This window comes from Gavia stellata, chromosome 9 (genome assembly GCF_030936135.1).
Source record: "Gavia stellata isolate bGavSte3 chromosome 9, bGavSte3.hap2, whole genome shotgun sequence".
Lineage (NCBI taxonomy): Eukaryota > Metazoa > Chordata > Aves > Gaviiformes > Gaviidae > Gavia > Gavia stellata.
Genome location: NC_082602.1, coordinates 12,612,421 through 12,640,308, shown reverse-complemented (window position 1 = coordinate 12,640,308; position 27,888 = coordinate 12,612,421). Strand labels below are relative to the sequence as shown.

Here is a 27,888-nt window from a genome sequence, read left to right as displayed (position 1 = left end):
TCTCCACCTCTGCAGCACCATAAAATATGTTACTGGGATTCTGTAAGTCTTTAGAAGCAAGGTCAGCAAAGTGATTTCAATGTGTAATTATTTTTAAGACACATACAGATATTCTCATGCAGCTGGCATGGATGTTTTACCAGGACTCAAGTGGGAATCCTGCCAGTAAGTTCAGTAAGAACAGACCTGATCTCCTTAGAAACTAAAATATTCTCTACACAGACAGAAAACTAGAATACAAAATTTATTTCCAGATTTTGAATTCACAAATATTTGAACCTATTCAAAGCTGCAGGTTTCATTTTTACAGTGTTTATAACATTGAAGTACTGTAAGCAATAAAATTGTACTTTACTAGGAATTTACTTATCCTACCAAACGAAGCAAAATACAGAATAGTCAATGGATCTTTTTTTAAAGGTTAGATGGTCCTTTGATTTAAAGAAGTGTGAAAAAGAATATTGGTGTATTGCTCCCAGCTGCATGAGCTTACCACACATAGAAGTGGCAACATCACTGTAGTCACAGAATAGTAAGACAGTTGTAGCTTCTGGAGAGACGTCTGAAGAAACTGCGGGAAAAAAAAGGCAACGTGCCTTTACAGTGCTCTACTTTATGTCAAGAGTCAGGCCAAGTATATAGAAATATATAGGTCTGGCTGTATTCTCCTGATTTTTTTTTTTTTTGCCAAGCAAAGCTTGGGCAAATTCTGAGACAGATTCATACATCATGTAACTATGCTGAGTTTCCAAGTGATAGTTTAAAAAAAAAAAAAAGCTAGAAAAATCACATAAGAAGGGTAAGGGGAGTATGTGTTTAACAGTGGCCTATGTCTGAGCAGTGGTGAAAACATTTATCCTGAAGACACTAAGAGACCCATGTCTATAAAAACACAATCTATTGAGATAAGAGAATAGTTAGTGTTTCAGAGGGATGACTGATCATAGTTCTTGCTGAGAAACCTGACTAAATAGTTTTAAAATACAAGCAAATACAATCACACTTAACTCAAGCCCAAGTGAGAAACTAAATAGTGGTGCATTTTTTCTATAGGCTCCACTTAGATACATATGGCCCAGTGAAAAAAATGTTGAAGAACAGCTGTCTCAGAACTTCATAGCAGTTCCAGCCCTAGAAATTTTCAGCTGTCGGTGCCTAAGGGTAACTTTTCAGTGCAGCTAGGTTTACAATGAAACAAACAACAGATCCTGTTTCCAGGGTTACAATTATCAGCTAAATAAATAGCATTTTTAAAACTTATCTACTAAACACATCAGTGGCAAAACCGCAATTGCTTAAGATAATAATGAACCAAATACAGGTGTGTCTGCATGCAGCCAGTCATTTCTGGAAGAAAGTACATTTGGGAGGTGGAGTAGAAATGAAGCAGAGTGATTGGAGAAGCCCAACACACTCCCAGGAATGTGACTTGAAAGAGAGCAAGGGGGAGCTGCAGTGCCCCTTTGCTGCAATGGGAATGATTTATTATATGAATGTTTCCTCTCTCTCACCCTCCCTGCAACAATTAATCTCTTTTTCTTTCTGCAGTATCTTTCCCTACATGTAGTTTGAGTCAATCAATTCTCTCATGTTTTAATGTTAAGTATATTAAAAGTTTAATAAATAGGAGATGGCTTCTCAGAGGTAGAGTTCATGCTCATGTTAGTAGAGAGCTCAATCCTTTTATGATTTCAACCACAGCTTTTTCACTAACTTCAATAAGAACAAAATCAAGATCCTTAGAAGACTACTTCCTCAGTGCACCAGCTCAAATATACTTCCCCCTCCTTCCCCAGAAAAAGCTAATTTCTTTATCTGGAATCTGCTAGACTATGTCTAAATTATAGAGGAACCACTGAGTAAAATAAGTAAAATAATTTCTTTTGTCCAGAAAACAATTTGCTGAACTCACACCAGTGGGTTCTTGCGTCCAACTAAACCCACATATTTTTCACACTTACTTTCCCAAGATTATGGGGAAAAAAAAAAATCCTTTATAATAGCAACTTCTGTTGAGATCCATGAATGACTACATGCAAAAAGTGGCAAAATCTCCTTGGACAGTCTGTTAAAAGGTTCCTAAACCTTCTAAATACTCCTTAGAGAGGGTAAGATTATTCAGATAACTTTAGCATAACATTTGTAAATATAAATTTTTTTTCCTAAATCAAACCCAAGCTTCACATAATTGTTTCAAGTACACTGGAATTTTAAATTATGCCAGATGCAAAATGAGGGAGAAGAGTTTTGATTTTTAGTGAAGTATATATTTCTGTGTCAGTACAGAGACATTAATACAGCCTTTGTAATAGGTAAAAACTCAAATAAGATTAACCAACAAGAAGCAAATGGCAACCTTCTCTACTTATTACATTACTTGACCATTTGCCTGTGGAATTACTTTCAGGTGCTAATACAAACACGCTTGATATTAATAATAAAATGGTTTAACATAATCACTTTTTTTTTTACCTCTCCCTCAATTAACTCGTAGCCATATAGTCAAAAGACTAACCTAAGGAACTGGTCATCTCAATTTTTTCTCAAAATCGCCATTGATTTTGGGTGCCCTGCAACTAAAGATAAAATGGAAGCATTCAGCATCTCCACACAGGACGTAGTGAATGTAATATTCCATGATGTAGCACCTTCCAGAGTAACTTATTTCCAATAAAAAATAGTAGTATAAATGACAACAATTCTGATCTCTGATCTAAGTTAAACACTGATTTTGGTTTATGATAATGATTCTACGAGGTGCACGTTAACAAGGAAGACCCACAGCATTTAAGTTGGGTATACATCTGAGAGCTCTCAAATTTTGTGAATCATTATTCTGCTTCTTAAAAAGTGCTACAATGTGACAGCTCTATTAAATGGCACATTCCTCTACCTTACCTTTCTTCCACTACTATTAGCCCAATAATACCTGTATAAAAGTTTACAATAGTATAGCTTCTTCCATCATATGAATTGAAACAAATACCCAAGTATAAAGCACAAAGACTGCATGAGGGTTTATAATGGTAATGCCAGAAAACAAACAGAAGTAAAAAACCAAACAAGTGCACTGGTAAGATATTTTGAAAAGTAGATCAGTCCTTACCAGCAAATAACAGGTTTAGACTCTCTTTTCTAGCTGTAGTCAATAGACAACACTGTTCTGTATCTAACCTAAGTACAGGAAGAACTTCACAGAAGTAAAGCAATTAATAGCTGACTTCAAATATGAGTAAATTGTATTAGCAAAGTTCAGAGGAATTAAATTTTACATTTAATCCAGACTAATTCATCTGACTCTCATTACCATTAGCGTATTACTGTATAAAGCTTTTGCTTACAAAAAGATAAGTTAGTTCCTTTAGACTATGAAGGAAAATCATCCATCAGAAAGGGGCCTGCAGACTTAATAAAGCCTATTCTGTTAAAAGATAACATTAAAAGTGCTTGCTGCAACAGGTATTTCTCCTTATAGGAGAAAAGCTTCTCACATTGCAGAGCTGAGTTTCCATCTTTGTGAGCACACTGATAGTTAATCTGATGCATTTTATCCTATTCTGGGCTTCATATCTGTTTTCATCCTTATGCTTCAGTATTGCTGGAATGAGAACAGCTGTGAATGGGCATGTTACTATCAGCACGTTCTTTGGAGGATCTGTACATGGGGTCTGCGAGCAGCCTAAATAAGTCTGCTCGTATTCTGAAGAAAGGAAAAATGACAATTTCATAAATCTTCTGTCAGTATTTAGCATCTTATTTTCAGCAACATTTTCCATCATCTGCCTCTGAATTCCATCTTCTTCATTCCACAGAAATGTATTCAAAGGGAATGTAAGCTGTAACTGAAGTTACACTAGGTAATTGCATTTTTTTTCCAATAGACGACTTTAGATTTTATGCAGAGGTTAAATTGTATTAACACTTCTGAAATCACAGCACGTGCAGTAACAATAAAATAGTATCTTCTCCTCTGTTCTCTTCCTGTTCCAGGCTCTAGCTTGCTATAGTCCAAAAAAGGTTAAAATTCAGAAAGGGAAGACAAAGACGATTTTAAGCTGCCTTAATTTCACTCCAGGCTTAGACACCCGAGCAGAAGCCACCTTTATTGTGAACTACATTTCCAAGTTACCTACAGGCTGCTTTGCACCTCTAAGAAAGCACTGAGCCAAGAACTGCTTACCCTCTGGTCCCATATCCAACATAAGAACTCCTATAAAGCTGTAGAAGGTGATCAATGCATTAGGTCTATGCACATCAAATCCTAAAGAAATAGGAATTCCTATAAATAACATTTGAACAACTCATCTCTTCTGTACATAATGTAACAGCAAAGGAATAGGTAAATTGGAATCTACGATTTTATTTTGACCCTTGCTAAGCAATTTTCTAATAAAAGTTTCCATCCAAAAATTCAATTCCTATTTAGAAAGAGAATGGGGAATACAAACTGCAGGATCGCAAAGAAAAAGTCACAGTTAAAAATAAGCTGAAACAAAATGACAAACCAAAGTTGTAGTTTCCATGGGTTGTAACTGACCAAGCCACCAGTGTGTTTATTTAGGATGCACTCTAGTGGACACACCTATAACAAAATCAAACAGATACAAATCTTATAAAAAGAATGAAAATGAAAGCTACATCTTGGAAGTAGTAATAAGAATTATTTACTAGCACGTTTTAAAATACTGTCTTATAACTTGAACATATTTCCTAATTAAATATGAAGGCTGAATGAAGGATGAAATTTCTACAGTCAACATGATTGGACATAAAATGTAAATGGACACAAGTTACTTATCAATTTTTGAAAATTTTAATCTAAATAACAAGATTCAGTTATACATACTGGCTCAAAAGAGAAACTCCATCTATTTATTCAGTTACTCCACCCCTTTGAGACTGGCACAAGAAGCTGCTGTACATACAGTGTTAACAGGTATAATTAGAACTGTAGTATCTTAAAATGTGGCCTTAAAATGATACTATTTTAACTGATACTAATAAATATAATCATAAACTGTGACAAAAATCAGTTTACTGGAATACCAACCATAAGCGCACATTCATTCCACACAAAAGGTTCTTGACTGTCATACAAATTGCAAACCTATACCAATGCAGAACAAAAGTACATAGCACATCCTGACCACCTAGTCACAAAAGTAGTTCCATTTCTCATTACTTAAAAAGTTACACAAGCATTTTGAAGTATTTCTACCTGGAAAGTGATATTTTTCTCTTTTGATTTTAAGGATGTTCATATAAGACATGCCAATTAACAGCGTTCAAAAAGCAATATAGCAATAAGAGGACAACAGGATTTTTTTTTAATAAATGTACTTTATTATTTTTAAGGGAAAAATAATATATTATTATACTAGAAATCAACAGTGCTTACCTTTTTAAAAATTGATATGCTTATGCCTAGTATGAGCTACATGAACAGAACAAGTCATTTAGAGCAGAAAAGTATTTATTACATGGCTGACCTTTGCCTGTTGGGTATATAGATATTTTTAACAGTTTGCCAAAAATAGCAAAACCCTTAAAGCTAGCTATAATATAAACAAAGTGAATTTATGCTGAAAATCTCTTTCATCCCAAAACTGAAGAATGCAGTGATGGCACTAACTATGCACTGAATTTGTAATGAGAAGTATTTTCATTATACAATACTGGCAATGTTAATTGCCCGACTGACCTGTATTATTAGAAGACACTGAGGTGCAAAGGCATGTTTTAGCCAAGAAGTGTAGGATTTCTTAATGCTGGTGTCTTTTCCATTTATAAGGAACAGACAGAGAACATTTTTGATAACCTGTACCAAGATAACAGTGATTACAGAAATTTGTTCTTATAAACATTAATGCAATCTTTAAGGATTATAAAAAATATTTTATAGATAAACATGGATCAAGCTAAATATTCTTCCAAATTTTTTTAGAAATGAAGCTTTGAGAACTAACAATGGTATTTAGTAAAGACAACACAGATGTAATTTATTGATTTGCAAATTCAAGACAAATGCAGGAAAGATTAATTTAAGACTTGACTAATCAAAGCTGATATGCAGACACATGCAGCTCACCTAATATCAAACAATAACCAGGTAAGGTCATTATAAAGCCTAGAGCAAACACCTAGTGTTACATAAAGCACCTTATGATTTCTAAGACAGACAAGATCTTTCAGTACATCCGTCTACTGAGTCACATACAGTTCAATTTATCTCTTCCAGATAAATTGGAAAATCTTCTGATTTGATTTTTGCATCTAGTTTGAAGTGCAGAACTCTCTTTCTACCTTCTAGTCTGTAGAGCTTTCCCTCTTTCTATCAGAAACCATTCAAATTGTTGGAAAACCCTTTTTCAATAATCTTTTATTCTTCTAATGTTGATTCAAATTATCGTATTGTAGCCTCTACTCCAAAATAATCTTGACACATTAATTGTATCTGTAATTATCACAGTTACACTTCAAGAGTCAATGGGCAATAAGTAGAAAACATATTTACTGCTTTCATTTCAACTGCAGTTTTCTTCCTCTGAGTCAGCCATGCTAACTACAATGGTTTAAGAACAAAAACGAAGCATCACATGCCAGAATTAACAGATTTTATACAAACAACCAGAAAGCACAGAAACTGAAACAACAAGTACGTAAATCAGGTCTATATATAAAATACATAAATTAAGATATTATACTTCAGGATCAGCAAGTAACGAATAGAAAATACATTTACTGCTTTCAGATCTGTTGGGAACTTTCTTGTTCGGCTTCTGCCATGAGATCTGTTATACTCTAAAAAACAAAAAAGAAATTCTATCAGTTGCCAGCATTAACTGAACTTTGTAAAAAGTAAAGAAGAGGAAAAAAGAAAAACCCACGTGACAGAGAAGTCAGTATTCATCAACATAATTATGTATTCTTCCATTCAGTGAAAAACAATGAAATTTATCACCAGACCTTTATTATAAAATCCAGTGAGTCCGGATGAAGTATTACGATTCTGAGAGCAGTATAGTTTCAGTAGTACAAGTCTATATATTTTAATTTTATTGATCTGTTCTTAAATTCTAGTTTAATTCAACAAACATATCACCGTAAAACCTGAAATAACATCACCAAAGGCCAATGTAATCCAGCTTTAAAGGACTTTAGGCGTGAAAACTTGCAAGATGGCACATATAAGAAGCAGCAGGTAAGTTTACTACTCATTTTCACTTCTGGTTTTGCAATTCACTTATTTAAGAACACATAAAATATGCCTGAAGTCTCAAGAATACTTTTAAGTATGTAATTATCAGAAAATTTTAAAAATTGGGGCTATACGAGATCTTGAGAACTCATCTGATCTACCTTAGTGAAAAAAACACCTGTGAAAACCTAACCCTAAGAATAGTCATAAGTATGTTCATAAATATACTTAGAGAACACTTACAAAACAGGCTGTTATTAAAGTAACCTTAAGCATAAAATATATTAGTATCACAGTATAAATTCTGAGTTAGAATTACACTACTGATACCAGAAATTAAGTAAGCAAATTATTAAGGCTAATAAAGGAAAAAGGGTTCTGATAATGATGTACTAAAACTAGTATATCAAAATCTCAAGTCATACCACTTGGAATACTCTAACTGGAAAAAGTCAGACAGATATCACTGTCTTTATGACCAGTGAATACTCCTAAAGCTGAGTGGTTTCGCAGGAGTTGGCATCATCTGTTAAATGGGCTGCCATGCCTTACAATAAATGAAGGCTGATTCATGTTTTCTCATTTCCCTGGACCTTCGAAGTATAAAAGGAATAATAAAATAAAAAAAAAAATAAAAAAATGCTGGGTGTAGATGATGTCTGAGGATCACAATATAGAGACAAAGTTGTAGTACTGAAAGCAGTACATTCGTGTTGGCACAGGGCTCAGATAACCTGATTCTCAGCAGGTCCTAGCCTTAGTGAGCACTGTGTGTTCTTAGTATCTGGTGTTATATGATAAATGTTTGCTCAGATATCTCTGCACAAGAGTGCATTCTGCTGCACAAAAAATATACTTCACACCAACCAGAAAAATAGAAATAACTTCAAATCACTCAAAAGCGAGTAATCTTCCGTGATTTAGTACGTGTTGTATACGACTATCTGTTCACATGCCTCCTCTCTGAGGATATTAATTCTTTCATTTGTAACATATCTGAATACAAAAGGGCATTTTAAATCTTAAGGATTTAGTCAGCCAACGCCACACAGTCTTTTACAATGGCTTAACTTGTACCTGAGAACAGGCTATGGGCAGTTTGGAGGTTGTGGCCAAAATACCGTCCCATAGGAGACAACCAGCACAGTCTTAACTGCAACGGTTTTAACCTTTGATATATCAGCACAGAAAAGCAGATCTGTAAGAATCAATCATTTATACTCTCTCTGTTCTTTTTAAACACTTACCTCAAACTGTCCATTCTCATCTAGCTCCTCAACTCTGGTCAAATTAGGTGCTCCAGGTCTATCTGTAAGTTCAGCTATCGTCTTTTCATTTTGCTATGGTAATGAAAACCAGTTTTGAATTAAAAGTATTCCATGTCATGAATAATTATCTATAAAGAATATTTCAGATGTGTTAAAATGATATCATGTATTAATATAAAGAGAATACTTTAGATGTGTGCTATACAAATGTGTTAGTATGTGAATATGGTCTTTATATGCTTGTTAAGACTACTTTTATCAGTTTTTTTTTTAAGTAACAGGAATTTTGGTTTAAATTTCTACATATTAATTTTTTCTGTCACTTTCACACTGTCATCTTTCTACAGTTATGTTCTGTCAGTATTTTAACGGAGTACTCTAAAAATGTACATATCTCTAAAATATGACGTGCTCCATGTAAATTTAAGAGATATTCACATTTAAAAGCTTTATTGAAATAAGCATTCCAATTATCAGTGTATGTTTTTACTGAAGTAGCATTAAAAGACCATACATTTACACAGACATCTGTATGTATAGGCACTCTTCTGTTAGTATAAATTCTGGTGCACCAGGAGGCTCTCAGAATCAAGAGGCAACCCAATTCCAAACCACAGTTCCTTTTCCAGGTACAGCAAATGGACTTTGTGCTGACACACTGTAAAATATTACTGTCTAGACACTTAAATTAGACATGCTTAAGTTACAGTACTTTCTCATAAATACCATCAAGGAATGTGAAAGCATCACTAAGCTGACCTTACACTAAATTTTGCAATAAATTTATACTCTATTCTGAATATAAACTAAATAAACCTAATAGAACAGACCAAAATTCAAGTATAAACCCCAGACTGGAAGCAAGGTGTTAAGACATTCTTCCCCCATTTCCACTTTTTTGTGTTTGTTTAAATTATGTGTTAGTTCAACACCCATGGGCTTCTGCCTTGTGTTTTGTATTTAGTGCCTGCACTGGAGAAAACAACTGATTAACAGTAGTTTCAAACCACTGACTAAGCTTTGACTTAAACCTCTTGATCTTTCCGCTGCAACAGCATTTTGTCTTCTTCATTCTGCAGTTCCAACTCCTCACATTCTTGTTCCAACTGACCCTGCAATCAGTTTAAGAAAGGACAAATTAGAAGGAAAAACTGACATACATCTTCCCCACCCCATTGCTTACAATGTATTTCATGATTGAAGTCTTAAATAAAATTAAAAAGGAAACATAAAACATAACTGCAATGTTAATAACATAAAGACCTTTCAGTATCATCTGACTCAACATTTTCATAGGTTTTAGACTCGCATGGATAGAAAGGCTTTATACTACCAAGAGGAAGAAGAAATAGACAACTGAAGTTAGTGCACACACTTAAGATACTGCCTCATTCCGCATGCTCTTTATCAGTCTATATCCATTATCTCCTATACTTTGGATTAAGCTCTTTGATACTTCATATAGTACCTAGCACAGAAGATGAATCCATAGAGAATCAAATCTGTAGAAAAGATTGGTAAGCAATGTCATTAACATTAATCATCTTCATCAGCAACCTTTAATATTTCCAATTGGAAATATCTAATACAAAGTGTTTATATTTTGTCCTATTGTATCAAAACTTCAGAAACTGTATAATCTAAGTGTTCACATTCAACAACACTAGGGCCTAGAGAATACTGTTTGCTGTAGCGTTTTGCAAGCAGTTACTACAAATATGGTCACATTGTAGTAAGAAGTTTTCATATTCCTTTTTGGTACATATAATAGAAACATGCCTGAGTACGTGACTATAGCCAAAATTGTGAGTTAGATTAAAAAAAGTGTCTAATGTAAGTATTGTTCAACACCTTTACTGTAGTTGACATGAAACAATTTATTTAATTCTCTGTGAATTATCTCCAGACACAATCTCATATTCTTGTTTCCATTTACCATTTTAAATGACTCATGAAATCCTTAAGCAGATAACTTTTGGTCTGCAAATTAGTAAATTCCAAATTCAAAAAGGGCAAGTGGAATAGAATGAATGCATCTTACGCTAGAACTGGGCTTAACAAGATCAGCCCAGATTTAAAATTACACTTTTGATTTTAACAGCGTGAAAGTCATCCATGTAAAAAAATCCAGTCAGACAATGTCAACATTACCACAGCAACACTGAGGCTGTTACATGTGTTGTCAAATTCACATGACTCCTTTATAAAGAATAGCTAGAAGCACAGATGTTATCTTTATTTCTGGTATTTAAAGTCCACATAGTATAGGATTCAAATTGCTTTATGACAACAGAATGCTCAGGTAGCTAAGGAAGGAAAAAGGCACCTCATTGTATCAGGCTATACATACTGCTTAAATATGCAATCTTCATTCATTGATTCCCCACCATTTTCAGGACTCTATAATTGTGTATACACTCTCATTACCTTTTTTTGCATTACTGATATTATATTGAAGTAGCTTGAGACAATAATTGGTTATTACTCCCAGGCCTCCTAGCAGGCCTGTCAAAAATTTTTGCAATTATTTCTAGCTTTATTTGCACCAGCTCTTGTTCATCATTAACTACAGAAGATAGTCTATTTATTTTAAGTTACTTCTCATGTAGAGTATTAAATTGGTTGCTTTTTACTTTTGGCGCCTTCATTTTTTTCTTTTATAACATTTTACCACACAGTATGTAAGTTTTCCTTCCCATGTGCTGATTAATCATTTCAGTTTTTATTTGGAAAAGTGAGATTAAAATACTTGTTTTATGGTACCTTCTATCAAAATCATTATACAGAGATTAGAAGTATACAGAGAGCTACAAGATGCCATAGCCTCATATACTATTTATAATTATCTATTATTAAGTATTATTAACCTGACGTTGTTCTTCAAGTTTCCACTGGATCATTAGCTCTTCTTCCTTCATTTTTCTTAACGTTTCAAGTTCTACCAGCGCTGCCTCCCGTTCTTGTTCCAGCTCAATCCTCTCCAACATTCTCTATTTCAGAGGTAACACAGAACCAATTAAAAAAATAAAGAGATTAGATAGCATCAATTATATTGTCATGAAATTTTTTGCCCAAGATGGAGCCACCTTTTTTTCTTCATCTAAGATTCTTCTGTAACTGTAAATCCAATGTGCCAGATACTCTATTGGATCTGCTGGCCGATGCTCTGCAACCTCTGCCAGTCCCTTTTTCAAGCAACTTCCCAGGCATTTCTTCAGATACTGAGACTCCATTCACATCTACCAACAACAAACAGACAGACATTAGCCATCAATGTCAGAATTAAATTAGGGCTTTTAAGAATTATTGCCTCAGGCACCAAATACTGAATATACCATTACTCTCTTTATTAGCCTGACAATTAATAGAAGAAAGTTATTGAAATTTAATATTGGTGTAGTTCTTAAAAAGCTCCAGTGATAGATCAGTTACACCAAGCACTGCAGAAAAAATGCTCAAAACCACCCTTACTGTTCAGACACATATAATTCAGAAACCGCTTGGAAATATGCTGGTAATTCTTGGTCAGCATGAGAGCAGAAAAACTCAAAACGACAACAGGACATAGAAAACTTCTATACAGATATTTGAAGAATAGCAAAGTAGTACCGTGAACTATTAAAGACAGACTTTAGTTTGAACTAACAAAGTTATCTTTAGGATGTGTATGCAAGACCAGGGCCTGAAGCAATCGCTCTATACAGTTATGAAAGGCAGAAATTTCTGTGCACACACAAGGCTTTACTGGCCCTGTGCCAGTAAACATGCAACACCTCTGAAACCCGATTTCTGCAAGGCTGAAACACCCTTCGTTTGTTGTCAACGGGACTGAATCCGTCTCCCGCAGCCTGGGCCGGAGGAGGCAGCGGATCCCTCGCTAGGAACGGCGCCCGTCGAGCAGTAAGTAGGTCGCCCTAAACACGCCGCGCAGCTCTGCGCCACACGGCCCGTCAGCAGTCGATAGCAAGGGCATTTCACACCGCCCTGCGTGGAACGGCGCGGATATAAAACCTCTTTCATCCTTCGCGGTCACACCAGCCTCTGAGGTGGCGGCTCCGGAGCTAGCTGTCCGTGCCCTGAGGGCACTAGCAGACCTTAATTGTCCCGACCATTTTCACCTGGAGGCTCCACCCACGTCCTCTGACCCCGGGCTCCATTTAAGCACGGGCTGGGGCCTTTACCCCTCCCCTGAGCTAGCTGCTGGGCGGGTCTGTTCCTTAGACCTGCTCCTGGAGTGCTGTTCGGACTTCCTGGGTGGACCTGGCACATTACTCTGCCTCGCCTAGTGCTCCGTGGACTGTCACTTAGAGCCGGTGCTGTCACCACCCTGCCTCTGGCGCCGTGGGGCTGTCGCTGAGGTAATTACCCGGCCTGCGCTGCAGCCGCCCTCGGCTCCCCCCCCTCGCCTTCCCTCAGAGGGCAGCCCCGCTCCTGCGGCTCCCTGACACTAGCTCCCGGAGCCTCGAGCGCAGCCCCGGGACGGCAGCCCTCGCGCCCCCCACGCTCCTACCGACCGCCTGTCTCCGGTCCAACGGCTGTTGGGCGCCTCTCCACCCTCTCCAACGCTGTAGCGGCCACAACGGCGCCCTGCGCGGAGAGACTATGGCGAGGCGCGCGCCACCTCAGAACGCGCTGGGTTGCTAAGCAACACCGCTCGCGAGTGCACCGCGACCTGTACGTAGCCGGCAGGAGGCACGCCATTGGAGGAAGACCCCGGGGGCACAGCGGGGCGGGGCCGGGTGGGCGGGCGGTGTGAGCTGCCGCAGGTGCCGCCCGCCGCGCTGAGGGGAGCAGGGCGCGGCGCCGGGCACGGCAGGGGTGTCCCGGGGCAGCGTCCGGCAGCCGCATCCTTCACAGGAGCGGGGGGTGGACCGCTGACGAGCGGCGCAGCCATACAGCCGAAACGGGGCGTCCGCTGCCGCTCCTTGGGGTCGCGGTGGGGTCTTCCTAGGGACAAGCCATTTTAAATGGGTTCGCCGCCACCTCTCCAAGAACAGTTTCCTCTCGTAACGGAAGGGGTTTCCACAAAACCGAAAACCGTCTTCAGTCAGTCCTGGATGCAATCAGCTGGCAAGGTTCAGGCTGATTTAGGGATTAAGTCATTCCATGCGTGTGTGTATAACTATGTATACGCACGTAGATAAAGACTGAAAAGCAATAAAGCGGTGACGCCGTGTGCTAGAAGTTCGACTGCCAGCGTTGGAGCAGATGGATCTTTTCTCCTGGACAAACTTCTTGGCCGCCATTCACCTCAAATTTGGCCAGCTGTTTGCTTTCCTGGCAACTTTTAATCAGGTATTAAAAGACCCTGCAAATAATTGCAGCCGACAGAATTCATTCAGTGTCTGTATTAATTCTGAAGCTTAACTGCACTATCATTATCTTGGTCTTTCCCTAGCAGAAATGAAAGACTGCAGGAGGAGGTCTTTCCAGAATGAAAGTCTGCATCGGACTAATGTAGCATACGGCTGGTAAAACCGACTTTCCCCAGGTAAGAAGCTGGCTTCAGTACTTCTTACATAGCCCACGGTCGGGGGGAAACACGGGCCGGGAGCAGGTGTTACTGCTCCGCCCAGAGGATGTCGCTGGCGCTCTGCGAACACGTTTCACGGGGCGGCAAAGGGCTGCGGCGGCCCTTCTAACAGCGGCCGGCAGAGGTGCCCCGCGAGGAGCGCCGCTCCCGCAGCCCGGCCGCCCTCGCGCATGCGCGGCGCCCGGCGGCGGCTGGGCGCCTGCGCGGCGATGGCGGCGGGGCGCGGCGTGGCGGCAGAGGCCTGCGTGGGGCAGGTGGTGCTGCCCGGGGACGTGCTGCTGCTCCCCGCCCACCCCGACGAGGACGGCGAGCGGCTGCGGCTGGCCGCCGGCGCAGCCCCGCGGGGCCGACTGCTCTGCGGGCCGGGCCTGCGGCGGTGTGCGGCCGGGCTGCTGGTGACCAAGTGCGGCCTGCTGCGGCACCGCCAGGCGGGCGGCGGCGCGGCGGCGGGCGGCGCCTACTGGGTGGACTCGCAGCAGAAGCGGGTAGGGGCGCAGAGGGAGCGGGGCGGTGCGGTAGCCCCTGTTTTGTCCGCTCTTAACTGACCTGTTTGTTCGCGAACCCGGTTTGCAGTATGTTCCGGTCAAGGGCGACCACGTGATAGGAATAGTGACGGCCAAAGCAGGAGATGTGTTTAAGCTGGACGTCGGTGGGAGCGAGCAGGCGTCTCTGTCCTACTTGGCTTTCGAAGGCGCCACGAAGAGGAACAGGCCAAATGTGCAGGTAATATTTTTGTTTATTGGAGGTAACGCTTTAGCGATGTCCTTTGGTGGTACTTCTGTTACGTTTCAGTAGTTTTTTTTAATAGGAAAAGGCATTTTTGTAAGCTGCACGTAAGAGAAGGCGTGCAGGTTTATTTGCAGTGGTTTCGCTGTGGCCCTCCTTGGAGGTTTTTCCATGATTAGGCTGTGGGCTTTCTGAGGTTTCTTAAGAGAACATGTAACTAATGTGGCTTGATATCTGTCAGATGGCAGGCTTTTTCATTCCTTAACATTTTAACTTTCCCATAATACTGCCAGCAGTAGGTGCAATTCATGAGTAATGTGCATGCAAGGGGGCATTCTGAAATTAAGGTTTTAAAATAAGCTTTTACACTATCTGATACTGGTAGAAAACAGTTGGTTTTTTAATAACACTGTTATGAACAGTTGTGTGGCACACGAATGCCACAGCTTCTGCATTCAACTGAAATACCATCAGCAGAATATAAAAATGCACTGTAAAGAAAAACAAAATAGGTTAGTGTGATTTTTTTTTTTTTGCTGGTTGTTGTCCTGATAGCTGATTACAAGAGCAGATTGCTTAGACTTTTAATACTCTTAAAGTCTGAAGAAAGAGAAATTAATGCTTGGTATTTAAAGAAATATATTGTATTTCTTTTATATTTCTACTTTATATGATATATTATGTTTGATGTATTTCTTGATGATCTGGATGAGGGGATTGAGTGCCCCCTCAGCAAGTTTGCAGATGACACCAAGTTGGGTGGGAGTGTTGGTCTGCTCGAGGGTAGGAAGGCTCTGCAGAGGGATCTGGACGGGCTGGATCGATGGGCTGAGGCCAATTGTATGAGGTTTAATAAGGCCAAGTGCCGGGTCCTGCACTTTGGTCACAACAACCCGTGCAATGCTACAGGCTTGGGGACAAGTGGCTGGAAAGCTGTCCTGCAGAAAAGGACCTGGGGATGTTGATTGATAGCTGGCTGAATATGAGCCAGTGGTGTGCCCAGGTGGCCAAGAAGGCCAACGGCATCCTGGCCTGTATCAGAAACAGTGTGGCCAGCAGGAGTAGGGAGGTGATCGTGCCCCTGTACTCGGTGCTGGTGAGGCTGCACCTCGAATCCTGTGTTCAGTTTTGGGCCCCTCACTACAAGAAGGACATTGAGGTGCTGGAGAGTGTCCAGAGAAGGGCGACGAAGCTGGTGAGGGGTCTGGAGCACAAGCCCTCTGAGGAGTGGCTGAGGGAGCTGGGGTTGTTCAGTCTGGAGAAGAGGAGGCTGAGGGGAGACCTCAACGCTCTCTACAATTACCTGAAAGGGGGTTGCAGAGAGGTGGGTGTTGGTCTCTTCTCCCAAGTGACTCGCGACAGGACAAGAGGAAATGGCCTCAAGTTGCGCCAGGGGAGGTTCAGGCTGGATATTAGGAAAAATGTCTTCACTGAGAGAGTGGTGAGATGCTGGAATAAGCTGCCCAGGGAAGTGGTGGAGTCACCATCCCTGGAGGTGTTCAAGGAACATGTGGATGTGGCATTGTGGGACATGATTTAGTGGGCATGGTGGTGTTAGTTGATAGTTGGACTTGATGATCTTGCAGGCCTTTTCCAACCTTAGTGATTTTGTGATTCTGTGAAAGGAAAAGATGAATACTCCATGACATAAAATTCTGTACTTCTTTGCACCTTTCAAATTCCAGTACGAGGTAATTGTTCCTTGCAGATGTTTCCTTTAGTAGAAGAAGAGAAAATGGAGATTCTTATTACACCCATTTATTTTTCTGTCACCAATGTTTTAAAACTATTTTGTGGCCTCTTGGGGAGGATCTTTATCAACTGAGTATTTATTACAAATGTGCAAAATGATCTTCTGTAACGCTTTTGCTTTTTGACACTGCTTTGTTTAGGTGGGAGATCTTATTTATGGTCAGTTCCTTGTAGCAAATAAAGACATGGAACCAGAGATGGTCTGTATAGACAGCAGTGGAAGATCAAGTGGAATGGGAATAATTGGACAAGATGGCTTCCTTTTTAAAGTTCCCTTAGGTCTAATAAGAAAGTAAGTACTAAGAACTCATAATACAGTGGGTAGGATTTGCACAACTACTTCCTCTGAGCAGTGTGGGCAATGTGGTGATCATAATGTGTAATTGTTTTAGTGCATTTGTACCCGTTTTATTGAATAGGGTATGACACTGACCTAGAAGGAGCATGTTATTTTCTCCCTTAAGAGATTTAGATGCTCTTTTATATGGTGTTTTGTGACCTGTTTAAAAAAAGGGATGTGGTTGCCGAGGCAGTATGGAAAACAAAACCGTTGACCTAGGGAAATCAAACATTCATGCTTGGGTTTCAGGTATGTACCTACTACCTTGGAGTTTAAAAACTGGAAATGCTTACTGTCCTTTCTCAGCTTAATGGGATAGTGGGATATGGTATGTAAATTTGACTGGCAGCTGATTAAGAGGGTCTTTTCACATCAGTAACACATTATTTTCTGACTTCCAAAGAAAAAGAAATTGCATTGAAGTAAAGATACAGATAAAAAAAATTGTGGGATTTTCATTTAAAACTGACATGTTAATCCAGGAACCATTTCATAAGCTTTTAAAATATTGTGAACTTTGGAGTTACTTACGCTGATGTAAATACAAGATTTTTGTGACTATCAAAGAATATCAGCTTCTATGGATAAATAATAGTCAAGCTTTGTTGCTTTTGGGTGGGGTTTTTTGTCTTTTGTTCTTTGGAAAAACAATCTGGAGATGCAGAGCAGCAATTTTATACCTGGGTTTAAGTAATGATTTGTCTGGTTTACATGTCCTATCAGAAGTCAGTGTGAACTGATAACAAAATATTTTTGCAGCCATTCTGCTTGTTTTCCCAATTTTGTCTGTATGCAAGTAAAGAAATAACAGTATATTATAAATGAACTGTGAGATCCTGATATGTATGTTTGTTCTTTGAGAAAGCCTGTTGAAGCTTGATTTAATCCTAGATGTATTACAACATTCTTGACACTTATTTTTCAGTATGCTGTCACCTAATAAAACCAAAATATTCTATGTTTACTGCTGTTAATATTGTCTCCTGAAGAAGGGAAGTTGTGTTTTGAAAGACATCTTTAAGTCTGGTGTCAAATTTATAAACAGCAGCACTTTAAAAATGTCACTTTGTCAAACAGTGTAGTTGTAGAATTTATTAAAATATAGAATTGTTGTAAAAGTATCGATTTATTTTAAATTTGTCAGGTATTCTGAATGGAATTAGAAAAAGCAGCTAAATTCATGAGTGCTGTATTTTAGGTGCACATAGTTGATATGAGAGGAGAATTAAAAATCAGATACTGTATTGCTAGTTTGGATGCATATGCAACTTGATCATCTTATCTTTTGGTGTTGCTTTAATAGCTCCCACACCACCAGTACTGCGGTTTAGTTACTGATTGCTAATAATACGGTGTCTATCAAATGTGACCTGAATTTTTTTAATCTTGTTTACAGACTTTTGGCTCCCAAATGTGAAATAATTCAGGAGTTGTCCCAGTTGTACCCGTTTGAGCTGGTGCTGGGAATGAATGGAAGAATATGGGTAAAAGCAAAAACAGTTCAACAGACTTTAATTATAGTAAATATTTTGGAAGCCTGTGAGTATATGACTGCAGAACAGAGAAAACAAGCACTTGCCAGATTGTCAGGGAATTGATAAGAGATGACCTTGAGGATTTGAGATGACTGTAGAGTGTTTTGGTTATTTTTGTATTCAGTTTTATATTAAAAGCCATTTTTTAAATGATGTGTAGACTTTTGTTGTTGTTCAGTTCCCTTCTTTATCCACTCAGCTTGTTTTGTCTTGTTTACGAACTTTGTTTTTATTCACTTTTGTGATTATGAAACCCTGTTTATGTTTATGAATTTTCTGACTGATGTGGAGACAGTCTTTAAAAGCTTCCATTAAGTCTTCAGTAAGAAAACTTGTCAGTTCGTAAATTGCATAAATTTACTTTTTTTAGTCATTATTAATACTAAAGCTTCAAATAATCCATGTTTACTTGTGATAGCAGAAAGCATCCTGCAGGTCACTCATTCTGGTCAGGTGCTCTATTTATACAGTGTCAAGAAGTGATTATTTAGCATTTTTCAAAATTTGGGAGTAGAAATGCAGGTGGAGAATGCCAGAAAATAATTACAGGGTGTAGCATAAAATAATCATAGGGTGCTTAAGGCAGATGATCAGGTAAGACCCAATGTATGGTTACAGTGACCTTACCACTTTCCCTAAAAGATAACCTGGCTATTAGTCTTAAGGAAGTAGTGATTATGACATAACTTCAGTATGAACATTCAGGAAGCTTGATGGCTGACTGGAGGTAAAAAATATACTTAGCAGCAATGCTATTTGAAGTCACTTGCAACTTTTTCATAAGTGCTTTTTAACTAGAGATGAAGTAAAGACTGCTGCAGCAATAGCCATGTATTTCTCAATTCTAGATATTAGATATGTTTAGCTACAGCATGAAGATTCTATATAGCTTTGCTTCAGGTTTAACAAAATCAGCATTTCTGAAAAAAGCTGTATTAGGCTTCACTGTGTAGTATTTCCTCACATGTGTATAGAAGAAATGCTATCCTAGGAAGGATAAGCTGTCAGTTTATTTTAATGTGTGAACAGTTTGCTACTGCTCTTTTGAGAGAGAAAGAGAACCCTGGAGTAATGGAAGGGGGATTACTGATGCCCGGTTCCTGTAGAAGAAGTTTGACTGTATGTACCCAGTGAACTGCTTGGGAGCTGCTTAAGCAGTCATTTAGATCTATGATGTTTTGTGGTTCTTAAGCTGAATAGTTTGATAGCAATAGTTGAAATAAATTAGAAAAAATGGCCTAATTAGAGGACTAATTAGAGTAAGCCTGAATACCATCTTAATTCCAAGTGGAAACAAAATTCTTCCTATTTATTCAGTATTTAATTTCAAAGTTCAGCTTCTGGTATTTGATACGGTTTTCTTTGGAATCTCTCTAATTTAGAAATTGCTTCAATTCAGAGCCACTCCTCTGACTCATCTTTAGTATGCTTACCTAGGGCTTCCCCTGATGCAATAAAAAACCAACTCTCATGGTTTCCATGTAAGTCTAATGTCTACAGTTCAGAATTCTTTCTGGGTTTCACTGGCCTCCCTATTTAGTGTTTAGGGTATTGCTCATCTGGCTTGGTAGATCTTTAGTCATTTTTTTCACCTGTCTTCTCCCAGCTGAAGTGACTTTCATTGACATCCCATGAATCCTTTAGGCCTATAATCTATCTCGTAACTACACATGAAAAGCTGTAATTTAATAAGGATTTCACTAACTTCTCCAGTGGTTTTTCAGCTTCAGCTAACCAGAGCCCCTGCAGGTTGCCTGTTACTAGAACAATAGCTGACATAAGCAGAAGAGCACTTGCCAAATCATCTCAGGGTGCTAACTTTGTTTTCTGTGAATATTCTTGGATCATAATAGTAAAACCACAGGAATGGGGAATGACGTGGATCATTTCCTGAAGAGTTGTGGCTTGAAATGCAATTAGCCTTACCACTCCCCCTTCTACCTGTCTAAGCAACCTCCCTTCCTCCCAAAAGTGTGAGTTTTAAGCCTAACCTGCAAGATACATGAATGATCCCTGATTTAAAAAATGCTGTTTTGGTGGTGTAGCATAGCAAATGGTGATCTTGAAAATTTTCAACATCAGTGCCCTGTTTCACACCACCTATTATTCTGTCCCACTGTCAACTGCTTATCGCCCAAATAGAACCTTGGTTAAGTCAAGAGCAGGAAACAAGATGCATTAAAATTATGCTTGTTTTTAAATTAACAAAATGGTGTATCCACAAAGTACTTGAGTTTTACCCCTTACACAATCATTTTATGTACTACACTTAAGTTTGTTTGACAGTTTATGCAGTGGCAAAAATGACTGGATGCGAGCAAAATGGGCGTGGGGAAAAAAATGCTTGAAAGGAAATACATTTAAACACATTACTAAATGGTAACAATGTTGTTTTGGGGTTTTTTTACTTTGAGAAAAAACTATCTACATTCCTTAAACTAATTACTAGCTTTGACAGGCTTTATCTAATGAACAAAATATTTGGAAAAATCTGTATGATGCCTTTGAACTTTTGGTTCTGGCTTGGTGACTAAACTAGTGTCTCCAAAGAGAGTGACAAAGAATATAACATGATTCTAGGAAAAAAGCCTGATCATGAATTAATTATGTATTCTGCTGGAAATGTTACAGGAAGTCCTTCATATTCTCATTAAAGGCACATAAACACATACTTTTCAGGAAATGAAACTTGCAAAAGTGATGCTGTCTCCTTGAAATGCACCTTGCTTAGTAGAATGTCTTCCTGTTTTGTTTATTTGCATGATACCTTAAGTCATTATTTAGAGTCATTCATTTCAGATACTGAGTGTTTGTGCATTGCATGCTTTGTTATATTACTTTGCTTTCAAGTTCTTGTGATGAAAGTTAAGAAGTAAAGATTGTAGATGTCAACATGGACACAGTTTGTACCCCCAGAGATGAGCACAACCACTTAAAAAGAAAGTTCACAAAGAATTAAATGGAAACTGTACATTGAAAATATGAAATGTGTAGTTTGTGGCCCTTCCTAAGTTGATGTGTTGTATAAAGACCAAGAATAAATGCTAACAAAGTACAGATACACAGTGTTGAAACTAAGTGTGATAGTAGAACATTTGTATTTTGCTCTAGCAGAATAAAGTTGCACAGACAAATAGTTCAAAGTAATAAGAGGATTAAGAGCTTAACTCTGAGGCTATGGTTACAGTGTGGCTGTAGCTCTGCTACATTAAAAGTTTACTGTGTCCAACTGCTCATTGCCACCTTACCACCAGAAGCTGCAGCTGAGGTTTGCTGGCATGAGTATTTGATTCCTAGCCAGGTTCTGTCAAAATGACCCAGATTGGCATCAATGCTTTTAATAGCAGGGTTATTTTGTTTTTCTAACCTGGATTTTCTTTTAGCAGAAGAGGTCATGGAATTTTTCTCTCAAATTTTAAGTATGAAGAGCAGCTCAGCTACTATTGGAGAAGTGTAAATTTGTCAGAGAAAGCCCCATTCTCTTCCCTAGTGCTTGAACAAATAATTCTGAGAAACAGCTAAATCAACCAGTAAATCAACAAGTTATTTTAAACTTTACAAATTGGTTACTTCTAAGCTTTACATACTTACTTAAAAAAAATACTTAGACCCGTTTTTCTAGCTACATACAACCAACTTGGAGAGATGTTATTTGACTGAGTATAGAAACTAGCTGTCTTAAGGACAATGTAGGACACTTTAGTTGTATTAGTAACACAAGCAGACTTGTCCTTACTAATGGCTTCTATAGATTGCAGGATGTGTAACTACTACTGAAGTCTATAGTAAGGAATTAAACATGTCAGTTTTGCCCCAACAACTTGAAATAGAAATGTGTTGGGTGCCTGGATGTTAATAGAAACTGTGTAGTAATTGTGGGTGGTTGACCAGGACTGCTGCAGAATGACTGGTTTCCTCCGATGTCCTGATCTTGCAGAAGTGCAGTTACTGCCTTTTCGGTGCTATCAATTATGGGTATTTTCGGATGTTCAAGAGCCTGTTTTTGCTTATAGAGCCTGAAGCTTGATCGCTGTTCTAGTGGCTTTAATAGTCATTAAAAATAACTATTTACTAGGCCTCAATGTCCTATCTAGTATCAGAAAATCTGAAAAATTGGAATAAAATAACAGTATAGGTAGCACTGCAGTAAATGGGACAAAGAAAAACTATAGGCCACTGAGAGTCAATTTTGCTTTAATTACACTTCCTGACGTAAAGATATTAAAGACTGAAGGAGAGACAAGACAGAAGGACTAATGACCTCATCTTTTCTTTCCAAAGGCTTTGGTTATCTATTGCATTGTTGTAAATGGTAGGCTTTTCTGTGATTCGGTGTTTATTAGGCCATTGCTGAAAGAGATTTGTATAAGCATCTGTATACCCGTTAAAAGGACTTACTAATTCTTTCTTCCTGCTTCTGTCCAGGTGGAGGGTGTTGCACCAATCTCTTCTTGGTGTTCCACTGTGAACTGCTCATGTGGGTGAAACTGATTTCAGAAGACCTGTAGGTCCTTTGGTTTCTTCAGTGACTACCGCACCCTGATCTTACTTAAGATAAATCTAAGATCCTGTGTCCAGGCTATCTGTAGACAGACTGGACCTTTTATTTCCTGAGAATCAGGATCAGGTTGAAAACACCATCATATGAGTACGTATCACTGTACAGACTCCAAACAAGAGATAGCTTTTGCCTGGTCTAGCTCAAACCTATGTCAGCCTGTATCCGTGTGGATATGCCTTTAGAAGCACATGGGTGAAAAGTTCAAGCTGTATTTTTGTATATCTGCATCCAATCTTATTGGCTTAATATTGAAAATGTTAATTAGGCTGGAAATGCTTCTACAGACATAGGGACTAGATCCTGCCTTAGCCCACCACTGTCTGTTTCCTCATTGCTTTTGAGATCTCCTGTTTCCTGATAGAAAAGAGAGTTTGTTTAATATAAGCTATTTGTCTAACCACGCCCTTGGTCTAAAGCTGATCTATAGAAGCATGATCCAACAAGAAATAGAAATAATTAACTTCTGAAATAACACACAGCTTTGTCATTCTGTACACGAATTGAAAGTTTCGTAATGCTAGATCGTGTTTTAGCATAGATACTGATACAGGGCATGCTGGGTGACTTATGCACAGGCACGCTAGGGAAATTTAATTAACTGATATACAAGCAGTTTGCAGATTGATAGTTTTCACTCTGTTTTACTGCTATAAAACTGAATTACAAAAGCAGGAAGAGAAAGGCTTAATGTGCTTTTTAAGAGCACTATTCAAAACCTGAGAACTAGAAGATTAAATGTTGATGCCAGTTGCTCTGTGAAATGTTCTTTTTGTGTGTGTTAGGGACTTCATTATTCTCTTTTCCTTAACAAAAAATGTGTGAATAATATCTGAATTATGGAAAAGCTAAACTATTATAGATAAATCATAATCTGATTTTATCAAGAGGGAAAAGCAGAAAACCAAAGAAGTCAAATTCCCATTCAGTTTTCCTGCCAAAATCTCACTACCTTTCTAAAGCAATGAAGGCAAAGGTAGTCTAGTAAGGACAAAGCAGTTGTTGCTGCAACTCCACTTATGCAACACAGTAGGTTTTCATGGAAAGCAAGCCTTTCTGGAGACGTAGGCAGAGAAGGTTAGATTCCAGTATTTTCATGACACCATTTTTCTTTGATTTCTGCATTTATTAGAAGAGTGCATTCATTCAAAGGATTTACCGCTTTGTAAAGTAGGAAGATATTCTTGGATGGAATCCAGATGTGCGAGCTCAGATTTTTCGGCGTTTTTCTTTTTTTACAATAGGGACAAATTAAGTCAGTGTCACTTTTGTGATTAACTGCTTGTTCTTGCCTGATGCCTTGTCACAGACTCCTACTCAGAGCAAAGAATAAATAAAAAGATGTTTTCATCTTGTGTTAGGTGGGGTTTTTCCCCCCTCAGGAATACTGGCTACCTTTGAATTGTGAAGGCCAGCTGCCAGATTGTTAGAGGTGCAACGTGCAGAAGTATCATTAAGAAAAAAGTTTGGGTTTTTGTTTTGTGTGCTTACCATGGCAACAAAAATAATGGAGCTGCAATTCTACCATTGCTAAATGTTGACAGCTGGAGCCACAACCATTATAAAATTCAGAAGAAAGGAATGTTGACAGCCTGCAGAAATCAGGGTTTTAATTATATGATAATGGCTGACCAAATTTGTCGATCATTTTTTTGGTCATAATGTTTTTCTGCGGATTGCTGTGGTGCAGTGGCAAACATACGTATGTTCTAATGCTGATTGTATTTCAGAAACAGTAAGAAAGCCACTTCATCAAATTATGTTTGGTGTTGACAGAGAACCTTCTCACACTGGTTAAAGAGAAAAAGTAGAGATATTATTTGGTTTCATATATTTCCAAGAAAAAAAGCAGTCCCAAACCCTACAGTCCTCCCAGATTCTCCATCTCTTTCTGGTAGTCTGGTAATGCTGTTTCTGCCATGGAGTTTCCTTAGGTTATTTTTTAATTGCTGATAAGTCTGAGGGACTTTATAATCCATTTGATTTCTAAAAGCATGTGTATAGATAAAAGCATAGCTACCACAATTAGGGCAAAAAGACCCAAAATCTTTTCCCTGCAACTGCCTGAGACCGTGCCATTCGGACATGTACTGAGCAACATGATGCAATGGGACTCTGTCTTGCAAAACTGCTGTTGGTGTTGCTGTGCAGCAGCGCAGGCCCGCTGTGCTCTCCTGTGGGAGCAGGGCAGCGCTGTTGGGGCGCAGGCAGCTGCTGGGAAGCAGTGTGCTCTTGGGCTCAAAGGGCTCTGCCGGGCTGCTTAGGCAGGCTTCTGGGTGATGGTTGCTGGAGCATCCCACCGCACGTGGCACGTTGCCATCATCCAGTTTGATCTGTGCTAGGTCAGAACCGTGACGCTGTTGTTGCTTCCAATTAGCAGAGACCTTGTTTTGTGGCGTTATTCTGCAAGAAAACAAGCTCTGCACTAAACAGAAACTGCAAATAAGGGGTAAACTGAGCAGGTCTAACCAGAGTGGCTGGTGACTCCCAATTAAGAGAGATAAGAAAAGGCCATTTGGTCTAGTTAAGTTTGGGACATGGTGAAAACCAGCGGCTCTCAGTCGTTTGGAATGCAGACTCTGCGGTACCATTGAAGAGGATATGTTCGTTCTCCTGAGCTGCTGCTTGTGTTACCGGCCAGACTGTGCTGTCATTGCTACTACCTTTTTTGTTTGGTTTTTGGTCTTAAAAGCGCCAGGTTAACAGGAGACCTCAGGAAATAGTCCCAAGGTAGTGAAGATGAGTCCTCTTGCGTTTCTGGCTGGAGCGGTGCCTAATGACCACGAGCAACTCAAGAGTACGTTCGTTAAATGATGTTGTGACATGTTATTGGCTGGCTTATCTGAGCAAGTATATTCTTGAACATAATATATATGTAAGCATTTTAAGTGCCCCATTAATGAGACTACTTGAATGATAAGCTCACTACACGGTCGGACTTCAGTCATTATGTTTTTTCTGCCTTAAATATATTTAAGCACAGTATCTTACAATACATTTCGTTTCTTTCTTTGCTTAGTCAGAAGCTAAAAAAATTCCTAGTGAGGAGAAGATGGGTCCCGGGAGGGAACAGACGGTTTTTATTCGTTCCAGTCCCTAACGGCGGGGATAGTCCCCCTCAGCGCAGCAGCTCTGTTGAACCTCGTGGTTCCGCACGGGGCAGAGCCCTGGGGACGCTGGTCCGAAGGGTACCCAGCGCTGCCGGGCGAGGCGTGGCGGCGCCGATCCCCGCTGCGCGGCGGGGCGCGGTGCCTGCGCGGAGGGCACCGGGGGCGGTGCCTGTGCGCCGCCCGCCCGTGCCCTGCGGCGGCCGCGGGGCCGGGAGCGGCGGCGCGGCAGCGTGAGTGGGGTCGCGGGGCGGCGAGGGGGGGCCCGGCGGGGAGGGGCGCGGGAACCGCCGCTGCAGCGGCCGCGGGGGTCGGGCTGTCCCCGCCGCGCCTGCGCCGCCGCGCCGCTTCCCCGCCGGCCTGTCGCCGTGGGCCGGCCTGCCCGGCGGCCGGCGCTTCTCCCCGTCCCCGCTCGCCTTCTGTGTCCCAGCCGCAGTGCGTGCGGGGGGGCTGGCCCGCTAATGCAGCGGGTGAGAGGCGCGCAGAGATTGCCGACTTTGGAGAAGCGAGGGGCAGGGGTGCCCGCGAGCAGCGGCACAGCCGCGGGCAGCGCAGGGCAGGTGCGAGAGGCGCCGCGGGGCGAGGTCCCCTCCCCTCCCGCCCCGCGCAGGGCGGCCCTGATGGCCTTTTGGCCTGCTGCTCCCGCCAGCAGCGCTCTGCTGCTTCCCCCGACGTTTTGAGGTCTGCAGTCCTGCTTATTTCATATTTTGACTGATCCCTGCTTTCTTATGGAACTTAACCTCGGTGTGAGCAGGCACAGCAAGATCAGTGAAAGACAAAGAGACTCCGTGCTTTGTTTCTCGTGTCATTCCTGATGCGTTGGTTTGGTTGCGGGTGCAATTGTGCTACTCAAGAAATCCGCCGAATGCATCTTCCAGCTGCTTGAAGGACCAGTGCAGGGTCCTCCCAGCCTTCTCTTCTAGAACCACAGGGACAATTTCCCCATCAGAGCTGGTTCACAGCAGGCAACAGAAAGGGTAAACTACGTTGTAGGGCAACTGCTCTCAGCTGGGCGTATCTGCTGAGACTAAGGTGTTACAGCCCAATTTACGCATACAACTGCCCCTGCCCTATAGGCTGGAGTTGAAACATGTATTGATTGTCTTGTATTTTTGCTTTTAGTAACGAATAATTTTGCTCTTAGGAATTGTGTAATGTGAAGAATGTAAAAGTTAAAATACAAGCAAGGCCTAAGAATCCAAAAAGGTGGGAAAAGAATTCTTAATTTAAGCTTGAATCTGCAGGAGTTATGGGTGGGTTGGAACAGGAGGGACCACTTGCTGCCTGGCGGGTCACTGTGTTTTTGGTGAACGCTGATTTGCATTCCTAGTGGGTCATGTTGCTATTCCCCTACCTCTGCAGACTGCTGCAGTGTGTACTTTCCTTCGCTGGATCCCCAGCAGACCCAGCTGTGAGTTTAGCCTGTAGTATCTTCACATAAGTAGTTTTTGCAGTTCAGTGCTCCAGTGCTTCCTCCCATCTCTGTGGTATCTCCGTTTTGCTGATTGAGCAGAGATTTGAATTTTCCCATACATGGTATCTTGCTGCCTGTTCCCTCTGAATACACCTAGAGTTGGAAGATTTCCAAAGTGTTGTGCCAGAGCTCTTTGCTCTCCCCTGCTCAAAAGAAAAGGGTTTTTGAGATGTTGGGTTTCTTTAAAACATTCTCAGAATGGGGGAGATCATTTGGTCTAACAACTAACTTCCTTTCAAAGGAAGAAGTATGGTTTGCTTGCTTGACACAGCAACTTTCTCTTCAGCTAGAGCCAAGTGCAGTGTTGTACTGAATTCAGTAACAAAACATGCGCAGACTGGGAAGAAACCTAAAAAGATGACTGTTATTCTCGACACAAGGAATGGTTTGTTACAGG

The 27,888-nt window shown here is 40.2% G+C and overlaps 2 protein-coding genes across 2 annotated transcripts; one reads left to right on the top strand and one right to left on the bottom strand.

Annotated features, from left to right (window-relative positions):
• Positions 1–5,384: 5,384 nt before the first annotated feature.
• Positions 5,385–12,726, bottom strand: DYDC1 (DPY30 domain containing 1). Its single transcript, XM_059821285.1, has 6 exons — positions 12,690–12,726; positions 11,553–11,705; positions 11,334–11,456; positions 9,498–9,578; positions 8,446–8,538; positions 5,385–6,801 (listed from the first exon to the last, which is right to left on the bottom strand). Exons 2-6 carry the CDS (start codon positions 11,697–11,699, stop codon positions 6,748–6,750), a joined length of 498 nt encoding a protein of 165 aa, XP_059677268.1. The 5' UTR covers positions 11,700–11,705; positions 12,690–12,726; the 3' UTR covers positions 5,385–6,747.
• Positions 12,727–14,208: 1,482 nt separating this feature from the next.
• On the top strand, positions 14,209–18,613 carry EXOSC3 (exosome component 3). Its single transcript, XM_059821326.1, has 4 exons — positions 14,209–14,484; positions 14,573–14,722; positions 16,618–16,769; positions 18,214–18,613. Exons 1-4 carry the CDS (start codon positions 14,209–14,211, stop codon positions 18,413–18,415), a joined length of 780 nt encoding a protein of 259 aa, XP_059677309.1. The 3' UTR covers positions 18,416–18,613.
• Positions 18,614–27,888: the final 9,275 nt, after the last annotated feature.